This window comes from Natator depressus, chromosome 2, assembly GCF_965152275.1.
Source record: "Natator depressus isolate rNatDep1 chromosome 2, rNatDep2.hap1, whole genome shotgun sequence".
Taxonomy (NCBI): domain Eukaryota; kingdom Metazoa; phylum Chordata; order Testudines; family Cheloniidae; genus Natator; species Natator depressus.
The window spans coordinates 233,859,239-233,875,324 of record NC_134235.1 but is presented as its reverse complement, the minus strand read 5'-3'; the positions used below and the strand labels follow the sequence as shown (position 1 = coordinate 233,875,324).

General features: G+C 37.8%; 1 protein-coding gene across 5 annotated transcripts in view; it reads left to right on the top strand.

The window, feature by feature from the left end:
- Positions 1–9,741, top strand: part of ZNF438 (zinc finger protein 438) — a 100,114-nt gene extending 90,373 nt beyond the window's left edge. For all 5 annotated transcript variants that reach the window (XM_074946176.1, XM_074946172.1, XM_074946174.1 and 2 more), the window contains 2 exons: positions 1,585–3,460; positions 6,426–9,741. In XM_074946176.1, coding sequence (XP_074802277.1) covers positions 1,668–3,460; positions 6,426–7,035 — 2,403 coding nt within the window. In that variant the 5' untranslated portion in view covers positions 1,585–1,667 and the 3' untranslated portion in view covers positions 7,036–9,741. The remainder of the gene's footprint in view (positions 1–1,584; positions 3,461–6,425) is intronic.
- Positions 9,742–16,086: the final 6,345 nt, after the last annotated feature.

Sequence of the window (16,086 nt, the reverse complement as noted above, 5' to 3'; positions counted from 1 at the left end):
AAAAATATAGTCGTCCTTTAATCTCCTGTCATTAAATAATATAGGCATTTTGAACTTTCAAATTCAGAATCTAGCCTACAGCTCAGAATTAGTGCCTGGGCTAATGATTACATTAATCCACATAGTCATGTTGTACTTCTCAAAACCCACATAAAATCTTACCTTAAAAACAACAATTGTGTGTAAGAAGCAAAAAGCCTGAATACTACCAATAATATTAACAGTTGAGAGCTTGTGTTTTAAGAGCTAAGAATAGGTTTTTTACTTTGATTCTGTGCCCAGGGACTCTGGCAGAGCAGTGGGTTCTAGTGAAAACCCCTCTGTATTACGGCCTTTAGGGTGAGATTAAAATGTATTTTTAAAAATAATGTATGTAACTTGTAATATGAATTGGTATATGCTATATAAGGATAAAAGTGTTAGAGTTGGCAGTATTAGAAGAAAGGTACACTCAGTCTTTGTACAGTTGTAATGCTGTACGTATTACAGAAACTTCTCTACTAAACAACTTCATGGTAATTCACTGTGAAAATTTTTGGTGTGTCTTGTAGCCTTCAATATTCCTTTATTTTTTACATTGTCTGTTTGACACCCCTCTGTTTAAGACTGAATTTTCCTAATACCACACCTTGCTCTTTTCCCAATATTACTTGAAGGCCTAGGACTGTACAGGTGATGGACCTGATCAGATTGTATTTCTGGAACCTGAGCATCTAGTGTTCTGGATGAGAGCTATCTCAAGTTACAGGATGGATTGATTTAAACCAAAGTGATTGAAATCAGCAAGCAGGAAATCTAGAACAACATTGGTTCATCCTCCTTCCTAGAAAGTGAGAGGAGTTTTTCTGCAATAACCTCAGGCTGTGCTAATTTGAGGTGTCAGAGAATGAGTTTGTTTATTGATAGGCAATGAGGCTGTAATGTGAAAATGGCAATGGTGCAGTGCAACACATGTTTAATGTCTTTCCACATACTACCTGAAAGGTAGGCGTATGCCTCTGCTGATCCATGTCCATTGCCTTTTGTATATTTTAACTTTCTTCTGTTGTTCATTAGCTTTATTCTTTATCAACATGTTTTTCTTTGTTCCTCCATTAATACTTTAAAAAAGGAGTTGACTCACTTTTAAAATGTCTGTGATTTAATTGTAAAAACATGTAAAAACATTATAAAAGTCTGAGGAAAGCTTTTAAAAAAAAGAGTCCCACAAGGGAATAGAACTACAACCATAGCTTTAAATGGAACTCTGGTGCTATGCAGCCAAAGTGCATATCATTTCAACAAGCAGAAATAAGAGTGATTATAAGGTTTTGCTGGCAGTACATTTTATCCCAAGGTACGTTTACATGTTTTGTAGCATTAATTTTTGAAATATCGGATGAGCTTCTGTCTAGATCTAAAAAACCCACAAGCGTTAAAAAGGAATTGCAAGATAGCATGACAGGTAGAAAGGCATGCTCAGCATAGTAAGTTTTTGTGCAATGGAATCCCGCCTAAACAAGTTCCTTTTTGATAAAGTAATTTAAACAAAAAAGTTGTTATACATTATATTACATGTTTGTGTGTTTTATTTCATTATTTCAGATAAGCGGAAATCCTCTTCTGGGATAATAAGAAGTGGAAATGGTTTTCAGAATAAAAGTCAGTTTAGGACAATTGCACCAAAGATGGTACCCAAAGTTATAACATCAGGGGTGTCTTGTCTTCCACCTGTTCTTCCTGAACAAACAAATCCTATTTCATCTGCAAGTTCTAAATCACTTATAATGCCAACACAAAACTATACTCTAATGCAAGTTGCTGGTCGTGAGGGAACTTTTTCTCTTGTAGCTTTGCCACATATTACCCCTTCACTGGCAGCACAACGAATCCAACGATCAAATGTGTCCCCTCCTGAAAACCTCAAACTACCTATTCCTAGGTATCAATCTGTAAAAAATAAATTGTTGATTGACAAAAAAACAATTCAAACCTCTTCTTCAAGTGCACATAACAAGATTCCTACCAAGGCACAAATTTCATCACAGACACCAGCAATGACTACTTCAACTGGAGACCTTCCTGAAGCTCATTCTACTACAGATTCATCTGAACAAGTTATTTTAATTGATCGTGGGTCTACTGAAATTACAGTTGCTACTTTACTCAGTGAAAACAACTGTATAGAATCTGTATCTCCTTTACTAAACAAAACAGAAACTGCTGAAGATAGTATTTCGGGACCATCTGTCATTAAGGAATCTTTGTCCAAGCCAATGAATGCAAGAAATCCTGTGAAAATAAATCTACATTCCATGAAATCAACTACTGAAGCCACAAAAGGCTCAGTCATACTGGCTGAGAAACTTAAAGAAAAACTGGTGAATTCTGCAAATTCTGTCACTGTGCTGTCACCGGCAATATTTGGCAATGAAGTTCAATTGACTCACTCCGCACCAAAAGGAAAAATTCCTATTTTGCCATATTCAAGAATGAAAAATGCAATGTTCTGTAAACCGAAACAAAATTCTAACACTGTGGCTGCATCTACTCCTGGGCGAAGACCTGAATGTGAAAAAATACCACCTTTGGTGAAAACCTTTAATGTTTCTACCAGAGTTTATGATAAACTACTAGCGATATCTTTTGCACAAATCTCCAAACAAGCCCCCTATGAAAATACCTTCAGTCCAGCCACTAAACTGGATATTGATAATCTAAAGAAATTGAATGGTGTAGCCTCTAAGAGAAGAGGCAGAAAACGAAGAACCCCAGATGATATATTGGCATTTCAGACCAAAAGAAGAAAGTGCATCATTAATAAATTTAGAGAGGGTAAAGAGAGAATAAAAGTTGATCCCCGTGAATCAAAAGATTGTAGGGCTGAGTCAGTGACAAAATACCGTAGTATCAGACCAAAACCTGTAGTTGTTATGCAAGCTTTAGCTCCACTGACTTCTCCTGCGGCTATAATAGAAACTCATACTCCTGACTGCATAGAACAAGACATTTTCTTAAATGATCCACTTCCAAATAAATATTTAAGTTATAAGCAGAGTGATGGCACTTCTGCTAAACAAAGTGATCTGTGTACAAATGTATTTTCTACTGTACCTAAGCCATGGCATAAGTGCCATGTCTGTAACCACAACTTTCAATTTAAACACCATCTTCAGGACCACATGAACTCACACACAAATAGACGGCCTTATAGTTGTCGAATTTGCCATAAAGCATATGTTCATTCAGGAAGCCTAAGCACTCACATGAAGCTTCATCACAATGAAGGTAGACTCAAGAAACTTGTGTGTTGTGAGTTTTGTGCCAAAGTATTTGGCCATGCAAGAGTATACTTTGGCCATCTGAAGGAAGTACACAGGGTTGTTATCAGCACCGAGCCCTCCACAAGTGAACAGCAGCTGCAAGATGCTTTAAAGAATAGAGACATAAATATAAAAGGAGCAGAAGAAATAATAGAAAGGTGAGTGCATATATAAGTTAAATGTCAATAAGAAAATGATTTCATTGTTTTAGTGCTATTTATGAATTTATATTACTATAAAAGTTTTTTATTTTTATTAACTTTTTCTTCCAAGTTGAGATTCAGAGCAGCTTGCAAATTTTGTTAGACCTCTCTAGTCAGTCATCTAGTCCATCCCTTTCCTCCTATAATCGATCAGGATTTATTAATCCTAAATTATCATTGACAGATTGTGCCTAGTCTAGTCTTGAATATTTCCTGTTAAAGTAATACCACAACCAATAGTGGAGCTGGGTTTTTTTTTCATTCCCTGACTTCTTACAGTTAAAAAGTATTTCCTAATATTTAGTCTTACTTTTTAGTCTTGTTCTCATCTGTATTCTTTGCCATTTGTATTTTTAAAAAGAATGGTATTCAAAACTGAACACAACATTTCAAGACATCTAATGGTGTTGCATTGTTTACTTGTACTCTGTTTACCATGTTATGTATTGTTACCCTGTTCTTTCTCAAAAGTACTGCTACCTAGTCCATATTCATGCATTTGATTACTGCTTTCTACTCTCTGTTATAGAAGATAGAAAATGCTCCTGCTCCTACCTTATGATCTTGTGGTGAACTAATCTTTCCATGGTTGGATAAATGCTATCTTTCTAGTTTGTATTACTATGCATTTGTATTTATTAAAATGTAGTTTATTAAGTTCATTTTGTTTCTCTACAGTGTCAATACTATACTTTGTTTTAATTTGACCCCCTCTCTGCTTTATACCATTGTGAGTTTGATTAGTGAATTCTCTATCCTCTGAAATGTTAATTAAAATTTTAATAGTATTGGACCCAAGTGGACACTGCAATACCTCATTAATTTTCACTGTTCAGTTTATGATGAATCATTTATAATTCCCCTGTTAGTTTGAATTTTTTACTCAGTTTTGTATCACTATATAGTAATTCCATCTAACCCATATTTCTCTAGCTACTATGGGAAAGTATTCTGTGGAGCCCTGTCAGAAACCTGATTCAAATCAAAGAGATGTTGTCTGTCTGTACATCTGTTTCCTTTATCCTTCATGTTTGATATCCTGTTACAGAAAGAAATAAAAAGGGCATTTACTGTCTGGTTATAAATTATATATATTTTTAAAATCTTTACCTATATCATCAACAGTATCATAGACTACACCTGGGGCAATTCTGCGCCACTGCGCATGCACAGAATTTATGTACCCTGCAGATTTCTGTGTTTCCCTGCATAAAAATGACTTTCTGACAGGGAAGCAAAGGGAAGCTGCAAGCGCGGTCATGCGAGCCTACCCAGCAGTATGTTTCAGGTGCCCAGAGCAGCTGGAGAGAGGAAAATCACTGTGGGGCAGGAGGCGGAACTGATGAAGACCTGGCTGGTGGCTCCTACCCTGCACCAGGCTCGGCTGCTAGTCACAGCTGAGCTGTGGGGGACAGGACTTCCTCATCCCTTGCATGGCATCCGGGGCCGGGTCAGAGCCACCCACAGATTTGTCCTGTGGCTGCAGGAAGCTCTGCAAACTCCCCTGTTTCCTGCACCCATTGCTCCTCAGCTGCAGGGGGAGGGATCCCTGTACAGGGAGCTGCTCCCCCATGCATCCAACCCCCAGGCATCCAGACCCCCTCATACCCAGACCCTCCTGCCAAGCCTTGCCCTCGCAGACTCAGAACCCCCTTCCGCCGATGAGCCCCATTCCCCCTGCACGTGGACCACCCCTGGCGAACCACCCGCACCCGGATCCCCACCCCACGGAGCTCCAACCAGCTACACCTGGATGCCCAGCCCACTGAGCCCTACTCCCCTAGCATCTGGACCCCCCACTGAGCCCCCAGCACCCAGACCCTCCTGTCTAGCTCTACCCCCCCACACACCGACCCGACCCTCCCCCCACTGAGCCTCAACCACCTTCATCTGGACCCCCTGCAGAGTCCCATTACTGTTGCACCCAGAACCCCCAACAAGCCCATGTGCATCCAGATTGCACCCGGATCCCCACTGAGCCACCCGCACCCAAATTGCCCCACAAAGAACCCTCTCAACGCACACCTGGTTCCCCCCACATTAAGCTCCTCCACACTTGGATCCTGCCTTGCTGAGCCTGCTGGCCCACACAGAGGGGCAGGGCCCTGGGGTGTTTCTGGGGCAGGCCAGGACCTTGCACTGTGTCAGAGTTGAGTGCAGCCTCACTGCTGAGTTCGTGTCCCGGGGCGGGGGGAGCTGCACAGTGATCTCCCACCTCTGTGCAGCCAGTGGCCTGTTCTCCCCAATGCCATGCTGGAGCCTCCACATTTATTTGACAAATATTGTGTGCAGAATTTTAATTTTTTTGGTGCAGAATTTTAAATTTTTTGGTGCAGAATGCCCTCAGGAGTAATAGACTGTTAAAATCGAAAAAACTTTAATATTCCATTTTATTTTTCCTATTTCTGCCTTTTAAAAAAAGAACTTGGATTTTTCTCATGTCAATAAATGAAAATAGACTAATGAATTTCTCTTCTGAAAGTCAATGTCTAGTAATTTTCACTTCCATCTTACTTGCACAGTGCTGCAATATTTGGGTTGCCCACATATGGTTATTGTTGTGTTTTAACATTTCATTGAAATTCATCTAGGGGTTGGTAAAAGTTTAACAAAACCTGATTTTGGAGACAATAATTTTCCTGACAGCTTCAATTTGTGTATAATTTCATATAATTTGTTTTGTTCACCCCATACTGCCTACTATTTTATCACGTTATTTTTCTTCTCGGTCCTTATAACGCAGATATTTTATTAATTGCAGTAAAAATGCATAGTTTTAATAAAGTAAATATAATGTTTCATAAATTCCTCCTCCTTTTCCACTTCTTAAAATTTAGAAGATTAGAAATTTCCATTCTAATTCCAAACACGGCTAGTATTGAAGTAGCGTACATATTCCTTTTTTTTCTTCCTATTTTAGGGGAAATAAATGCAATTTTGAAGATTTATTTCAGAGTCAAGGAGAAGTCAAATTGCAGATCAATTGTGGCAGATGCCAGTTTAGTGCACAGTCTTTTGCTGAGATGAAGTTTCATTTGTTGTGTTTTCATGGAGAGGAGCTCCAAGGAAGAATAAAAGAAGGAATTCTACAGGGAGGCAAGGGCGCTCAGGAAGAACTAATCAAACATGCAGCTCATTTCTGGAAGCAGCACAAAGAGAGACGAAATCCAGTCAAACATGGCACTTGTGAGGAAGAGCTTTATGCTTTTCCAAAACTGAAAAGGAAAATATATCTTCACCAAAATAATTTTGATATATTAACTAAAAGTGAGCTTATTCCATCAGGTAACAGTGAACCAGGAAAGGAGTTGCAAAATTTTGGCTGTGCCACACAAAATAAAAAAATTCAAATTTGGTGTAAAGCTGATTATAACTGCATTTTATGCAAGCAGGTATTTAGAAGAAAAGAGGAGCTTTTCAGTCATTGGCAGAATCATCATAGTTGTGAAGACCCCTCTCTTCTTTGGACTATTTTTAATTCATTCTCCAAACAGGGAGTTATTGAACTTTCTAATAATGCTGAAAAATGAAGCATTGGCAAAATTCAGCTCGAAAAGTATTCCGTTTCCAAGGTTAGTGATTTATTTGTGTCTGATTTGCAATGGCACAAAAATTTACAATTAATTCACTCATTCTCTTTGGTGATCAGTTGCAGTGGTTTTACATGTAGTTTAGGTTTGTTTGCTGAACACAAAACTGTTAATTCTCACCATAGGCCTTTTCAGATATATGTGTGTATATATATATATATATATACACACACACAGAGACTCACACAAGCCTGTTATATAATGCCATGCTAAGACTGATGCACGAGGACCTTCACAGAAACAAGTATGCAGAATGTAAGAGATTGAAATTAAGAGGAAAAAGGGAGGAACTGATATTATATTATGCTGTACTCAGATACATTAATGTGTGCCCTTTATAAAGTAATGGCACGCAAATGCTCTTCTTGTACAGAATGACAAACCAGACTGAAAATATAATTTTCAGTCTTAACAGTGCCTCCAGATTTTATGGGAAATGTATATATGCATACAGTTCTCTGGGTGCATGTTAAGATTTACTGTACATGCTTTTTTATGCTTATAAATATGGAGCATAGTTGTACACTGGGACAATAGAAAACCACAAGAAAAAATATTAATGAACTCCAAGGAGCTCCTATGGATTTCTTTAGAAGTCTTCAGAGCTTAAGCTTTCTTAAAAAAAAAAAAAAAATTGATATTCTGATTATAAAGATAACCTTCACACTGCTGGCTCTTTGATTCCTTCTGCACTAACAATCAAGGTTCTAAGCCTTGTTTAAAGTTTGTTGTGACCAAATGGGGTTCCCATATTGTTTGGCCAGCCAATGTACACACAGCCTAAAAGTTGTGTTTATGCTACTATGAGCTAAAACTTTGTCTACACCTAGACTCTTTTGGGGACACTAATGTAGATGGCTTAGGTACTCACTGCTTTGTTGTCTAACAGTGCTCGAAGGACGTAAGATGACACAATGATCAAAATGCTGGTGCTCCTTTTACCCTATTGCTTCCTCCATTTCTACCATCTGTCGAGCTGTACCTGTGGTAGTGCAGTGATGGAAGAATTATCCATAGAAAGTCTGCGGTAGGCACATACGACTTTGCTAAAACTCTGAAAAGTCCAAGACTTTAGCCTGGTTATGGGAACATAGGAAGATAGGACCTAAAAAATGTTGGTTTCTCATAGTGGGATCCTGGAAGATATTACATGATTTTTCTGTAACATCAGTAAAAGTTTGATAAGACGATAACTTTTGAATGACATTCCTTATCCTGTAATGCTGTTCGGTGTTTAAGTATGAGACTGGAGCCAAATAAATAGAAAAAAAAAAAGGAAAAATCTCAGAAACTGCAGTCGTTTGAGGAGGGGGAAAAAATCCCTGTAGAATTTGACAATTTCCCTCCAAATTCCCATTGATTCAAATGCTTGGTTGTTTCATTACTTTAACTTTTATCAGAAAGATACTATTTTCATATGCCAAACTAGTTCTGAAATACTTTATTTTATGTTCTGGTGGGTTGTTTTGATGACCCGTAAATCTCTACTGCCTGGAGATATAAAAACTGTTCATACTCTGATGCTAACATGTGTATTCATATTGTACCTTTCACATGTACTCTTACTGAATAGGTGAAGTAAGCATGTGAAGAACATTTAGAAAGGAATACTTTTAAAGTTGAATGTTTCTTTTCAAACAAGGAGTATATTTCATTAAGTACAGTGTATTTACACTAAGGCCTGGTCTACACTGTGGGGGAGGAGGGGGGTCGATCTGAGATACGCAACTTCAGCTATGAGAATAGCGTATCTTAGATCAACTTAGAATCACTTACTTCGCGTCCTCGTGGCGTGAGATCGACGGTCGCCGCTCCCCCGTCGACTCCGCTTCCGCCTCTCGCCCTGGTGGAGTTCCGGAGTCGACAGCAGAGTGATCGGGGATCGATCACTACCCGCCGATCTGGTGGGTAGCGTAGACGTGGCCTAAGAAGTATTCTCTCTTGAATTAGCATGTTTTCATTGAGAAGCACGCTTCTGAATTAGCCTTTGCTAATTTTCAAATTCAAACTGCTTAGAGTGGTTTCTTTGAGACTAAATTCTAGAATATAAGAATAATCCCTCTAGTTATGTAGTTAAAACACATCAAAGGAAATTGTGTGAAACTCATGTTTTGTTTTCATTAAATAATATTTTAAAGTTGTTACAACCATGTCATATTTAAAAGGACATTTGTTTTAATTTTTTTGTCCTCCCTTTGTTTTAAGATCTAGCCAAAACCTTGCAAATAAAAAAATCTTCATTTCTGTTCTGCTCATGTTTTTTGTTGCAAATATTAATTCCCCCCTTCCCCACAAAGAATTCCCCTTTCCTTCCAATGTATTTTTAAAGGAGCTTACATAGACACAGCTTTATTGTTCTTTCTTGTGTTGAGGAGTAGCATCAGTGATGTCAGAGCAGTTCTTGGAAAAACCCTAAGAAAATATTTGACAAAATGCTGCTGCAACAGAGCCAGCAAAATGGGAGGGCAGGCACACACATTTACCCTTTTATTTTGTTCAAACAAGAACAAACACTAATTTTTATTTTCTTTGTATATAATATGCATCTTACTTTTAAAGTAAGAATTAGAATTCTTTCATGAGCCATGAGAGCCTCACTCCCTCTTCAGCCCCTTGACACTGGGTAAAAGAGCCAGAGAGGCATAAAAGGTCCTCATATTTCATAGGTTTAAAGGCAGATGAGACCATGGTTCTAAGCTACTTCTCAGTGTCCTCTGGAGTGCTTATAATCAGACACTAAAACAAAAAGGTTGATACATATTTTATACATTTCAGGGTTTTATGATTATGATAGCCTGTGCAAGGAAATACAAAGTTTTGGGTATTTGAAAATAGTTCAGTATTAATTACAGATATATACTTTACTTTCCATGTGCTTCTGCTTGAATTTGTACTCAATATGATAATATTTGGAAGCAACATGTGGAAGCCTATTTACAGCACCATTAAATAGAGCAAATTTACTGCTAAACAAAGTGGTTGTCATGAGTACAGTTTGCTGTTTACCTCGAAGTTTGACAAGCTAACATCTGTTTTTGCACATAAATGATTTTTAAAATTATTGAAATGAATGTCATTGTTTTTGTAGCTGTAGTTTTTGGTATTCTGTTTTTTTTTATTTTTTTTGTTTGTTTTCTTCCTTTCTAAAACTGTTTCAGCTTCACTGTTCAACTTAGAAGCTGTTCCTTGTATGGAAGGTTGTTCCTTCGTCAGCATGCCATAAATAATCTGGATGAGCTGGATGAGTTCCATTGACTTCTCTGGCTTGCAGAATCTTGCCCTTCTCCAGCTGCACTGCTACAGTTTCCTATGGCCTGCTTGACATGATTGCTGGCAATAATTGCTAAACTTCATTTATTTATTAGAATTTAGATCTCTGCTGTTTGGCTCCATCAGAGCTACTGTCGTGCCTTGGTAGATACTTTTTTTATCTACCATTCACTGTGCTTTTTGGAAAAAGTGTCATAAGAAGGATGAATAGGAATTTAGGAGAGTAGATTTAAGTTTTAACTTTAAGCAAATGGTGCTGGTGTTTGAGAATCATCATCTTATCTAGGCCCAACCATGTAGTTTATTATATTTCTACAACACATCCACTATATATCCATTTGTGGACATTTATAATTATTTTCAGAGTAGCAGCCATGTTAGTCCGTATTTTCAAAAAGAAAAGGAGGACTTGTGGCACCTTAGAGACTAACAAATTTATTTGAGCATAAGCTTTACTCCTTTTCTTTTTGCGAATACAGACTAACATGGCTGCTACTCTGAAACCTGTCATGCAAGGCACTGAATTTAGCCATATGGAGTGGAAATCTATCAACTTCATGAACCGATGAAGTGAGCTGTAGCTCACGAAAGCTTATGCTCAGATAAATTTGTTAGTCTCTAAGGTGCCACAAGTACTCCTTTTCTTTTTATTTATAACTATAAATTCAACTTATGTTGAATTTACCATTATCAAACCTGTACAACTTTGGTTTGTGTTTATCAAGCATAAAGATTAAAATGCTATAACTTTACTAGGCTTACTTGTCAAATTCCTCATAGCTCTGAAGCGTGAAAATGTCTGTGCACAGAATATGACACAAGAAAAATTATGACCTCTAGGAGAAAATTATATCTGATGACTTAAAAAGAGTGGCAACGGTTGATTGTTCCCGTTTTAATGCAGTTTTAAAGCTGATTCGTCACATTATGGGGGGTTTCCCCTCTGTTTCTTAAAATGTTCTCATTTTTTCTTGATTAGTAATAATGACTGGGGCCTGATCCTGCCAGCTGGTCTTCATGGGCAGACCTCACCATCCTACACACACACATCTGCATAGAGACACGTAGTATTAGACTCTGCACAAGCATCTGCCTGCATGGAGCAACATGCAGGACTGGGGCCTTCGTATGTGACTGGCTGTGTATGGCTGACTCTTCTGCTAGATTCCAAAGTATAAATTGCAAGGTTTTGGGGGTTAAACTAAGAGACGTTTCAGAAACGTAAGTGAGCTGCTAATAGTTTGCTGATACTAGTTTTCAAAAATTGCAGTAAGAACCGATAATATGCTTTTTTACCTGTGTGGCAATTTTATTAGTTTAGACTTTTGTCTCTGAAAATTGATACGGTGTAGCGCTGTTTACTTTAGCATGAAAGAGGCTGACTATACATATTTACTTTTCTGGCCAACTTCTCCAGGTGGGTGTTGTCACTTGGCTTTTCCTACAAATAATGGGTTGCGATTGTGATTTCTCTTACCTGGGGTAAATCCAGAGAAATTATCATGAAGTTACCTTGGAGATACTCCAGGTTTTATACTGGGATGACAGAGATTACAAGTTGCTTCAATTGCTATAAATTACTTGTCACTGTTTTAAAAACAAACAGTGAAAATAACACATTAATTCTAGTAAATATTTCCAGGTCTACACTACTTTGGACAAAATTCTCCTGTGTGGGGTGTGTGAGTGATCTACCCTGCATGAACAGGACAGTGGAAATCAAACCAAATACTGCTGGCTGACATTTCACTCTGCCGTTTTGGCTGTGGATAGGGTTTCCAGATACACACTCCGCAGTCACATGATCAGTGTTCAGCTAATAGTTCCATATCTGGTGCTAGATTTAAGTCTTAAGTCTTCTGGTAGCAGAATACAGGTCCCCCTTAGTTTTTCTGTTATGGGAGTGCTGATTAATATTTGTATTGTGGTAGCAGCCAATCCAGATTAGGGACTCATTGTGCTAGTGCTAGAAAACCATATAGAAAGAGATGGTCATTGCTCCAAAGAGCTGAATCAAAGGTGGAAAATTGCTGATAAGAGGAGGAAGAACATGGAAATAAAGTAGTCGGAGTGAAGATTGGCATAAATTGTACTAGTTCTATTGTACACAGGTCTGAGATTGTGGAGGTTCCCTGCACCTTCCAACTAAACCCTCCCACTTCATTCAATTTAGCCTTTAATATTGGTACAGGTTTTTGAGAACTGTAATTTTTACCCTTATTATTGAGGAAAATGCCTTTTAGTTCTTGCTGTCAAGGTAAAATGTTACTTTTATGTGTATCAAATTATTGGGAAAATAGCTCCTTCAAAGGCTCCGGGAGGTAGAATAGTGAGAAATAGTTGGAAACGTGAGTTGAGGAGTCACAAATGAACTGTAGCTGTGACAGAGGGAGGTAATTAACTGGGATCCTGTAATTTTTGTGTACCTTTAAAGCAGGCTGGACTGTACAATCATAAATTTGTCTAGAGCTGTCTCCGGAAGCTAGATGTGAGGGTACAATGCAGTAGTTCAGATCCACCCTGACAGAATTTTAAAACAGGGCCCATTGCCTGTTCTGTGGCCTACAGGAAATATTTAGTTATTAAGTATCAAATGTCTGCCTCACCAAAGTGGACATCACGAATGGCTCCCTTGTTTGCAGTTTTAGTCTAGGCCTTAATAGGTGTGTAAGCCACTTGCACTAGGGAGTGGGCAATGCTCAACTTCTTGGTAAACATATCCAAAGTTATTACCACCAATTTAGCTCCAGTCGTGGCAGTTCTAGTGTAGTCAGGGCTCCATTGCAGCATCTGAGGTTTTAAGCACCAAATCGTCTAATTCTGCGATTACCACCAGATCTGTATGATATGGTGATTTAAATGCTGGCATTCGCTGGAATGTTGTCTACATTAGCACTCCCACTTTTGCAGTAGTGCCAGCCCCAATTGCTCAAAAATCATGTCAGGCCCCTCAAAAGCACGAGATTGGCTTAAAATATACAGTTTTTTAATAAAAGTTTGGGTTCTCTTTTATTTGCTTTCTGGTTTTTAAGCATTCAGGTTTTCTTCGCAACCATGAGAGCTAGAATCTTTTTTTTAAATGAAAGTAGATAGTCTGATGTTTTATGACCTGGGGTAGTTAAAAATATTAAGCATCACAAGATTTGGCAATAAAACCACAAGAGTTGGCAAAACTGCCCTGGCTACAATGGTGGAGCTGCAACAGTGAGAAATTTTTGGCAAAAAACCTACCCTCGTGGGTAAAAATAAGGCCTGAACAGTGGTCTTTCCAAGGCACAGTTGGTGTATAGTTGCATGCCTGTGTGAGGAAGCTTGTGCTGCCACTGACCTGTACTTTTTCTGCAATTTCTAACTCTGAGCTGCCCATCCTGTCACATTTCACGAATAATGAATGCCCTGAATGTCATTTAAGCCAATTAGGATAAAAATGAAGTACGTTGTTACTGTATGTTAAATAATGTTGGTCTGCTTCACCTTTAATATGACTCTTTAATATATAACCGATCAAGGAAAGCAAGAAGCAATAAATGACCTGATTAGGGCTAAAGGTAACACGTTTCTCCTTGGGAGCATTTCTGACCACATGTCAGGAGCAGTGCAGTCTGTTTTCACTGTAAGTTAGTTTCTACATGTTTTAATGTAAAGCACTTACTACTTTTAACCGAATTAAATATTTTCTACCCTATTTATCTATTAAAATAAATCCTTTTACAAAATTCTTAGCTCTTGCATCTGTTGGAGTCTGAATCCCATCCAAATCATTTTCTACTATCTGCCAATTTCTTGCTAAGTGCAACCCTGACATTGTTGCCAGTAAATCCACCTTCCTGCCATTAAAAGTCATCTGCCATATTTTCTGTCAAGTTAATCAAAGTTTGTGAGAAGATATTTTAAATGTAGCAGTCTCCAGAAGACCATTTCAGTTAGGCATATTAAATAAGATGAATTGCATCACTGCAGTAAACTATAAAGTGGAGAAAAGATTTTTTTTCCCAGAGGTGCCTTCCTTTTAATCTGTATTTTGATTTTTCAATATGTGTAGTTGGAGAGAACGAAAAAAATTTCTGGGGAAGAAAAGTCTTTATTTCCTGTGTTATTTTACATAATGCTCTTCCAGTCCACTCTTCTTATCTCTTCTGACTAGACCAAACCAGAGCCCATGCTTTGTAAATTGATTGCATTCTGTTAAATTCAAGCACCATTTTATTTTTACCTTGTGAGACAGTTAGTCTGATAAACGGTTGGGGTGCCAGCACACCAGGAGACAAACTACCATTTCTACACAGGTTAGTATTCTAATGCCTGTCAAGGGCAGAATTTCCCAGGTGTTTATATCAAGAAAAAATATCCACTGTAAAAGGATTAAATGTGTGGCATTTTTTAAACCTCCCAGTGTTAGTAAAAATAATGTATATGCCAAACTATACACAGTGTATTCCAGGACAGTTATTTTTCTTTACTTCTTATTAAACTGATGTAAAGCTGTGCTTACTGTAGTACCAATATATTTATGGCTGCTCCAAAACCTGAAACAGACAATGGCCATCTGAGTTCCTCCAGGAAACGGGATTAATTATTGAATTGTTTGAGTTTCTTATAAAGCATATTAAGGTGGCTGGTTAACAACACATATAGGACTCAAAACAAAATTTCTGATAGTAATATATTAGTACAGCACAAAAATCTGGTATTAAACTTTACCACTGGGAATTGCTTACGTTAGGAAGCAGTCCAGGTGGCAGTCTGTCTATTTCAACACTGAATGGATTTTTGCCCCTTTATTTTTTTTTGATAAATTAGGTGCTTATGTAATTTGAGAGATTGAAAACATTAGAAGCCTGAAGTCCTTAGTGTATCTATCTGCAATGTGTAGCTGGATAGAAGAGTACAGGACAAATTTCATACTGTTTCTATACCAATTCATATCAACAATGAACTATGGTTCCTGTCTAACTCTAGAATGGGAGGATAATATAAGCTCCTTAGCTTGCAGTTCTGTGGGCTCTTTTGAGCAAGAACTGCTAATTGTATCTAATTGTCTGCATTTTGAAATGTTTAACATTATCCACTGAGCAAGAAAATATTTTGATCACTGAACTCTTGTCACCTGTCGCCTAAGAAGAATTTGTTTCTAAGTCTTCATTGTAAATAGACTTACTTTATTCAATGCACTTTTCTCCCATGTTTTCATTTTGAGCATAATAGCTATAATTTATTCATAAATTGTCTGTTTTGAACCTTTTTAAAAAGAAGAAAGGGACCCACTTTGCTTTCGTGTTTTGCCATTGCATAATGTTGTTCTCCCAAATAATTTTCTCTGTGGCCTCTAATAATGAACATTTCATAATTTTTACTAATTACAAAATATTATAATTAAATCTCCTAATAGTGTCCTACATTTTTGCATTATAAAATGATCTTGAGGCATGATTAAATTAGGGCTTTTAAAAAAGATCCAGGTTCAGGAAGTGTTTCCTGCAATGCACATCTCTAGAGAAAACTGAGATCTGACTTCTATAGTCAGAAGCAATTAAACTCATCCTCTCTCTCTCTCTCTCTCTCTCTCTCTCTGTGCAACATTTAGATGAGTCACATTTTTCAGGCACAGTGCAAGCATGCTGTCACATCTCTTGAGCTATATGCCTCCTGGGCTCAGCATACTCACTGTCAGTTGTGAAAAATAATTCCCTTTCTGCAGTTGCATACAAGGAAAGTAAGATG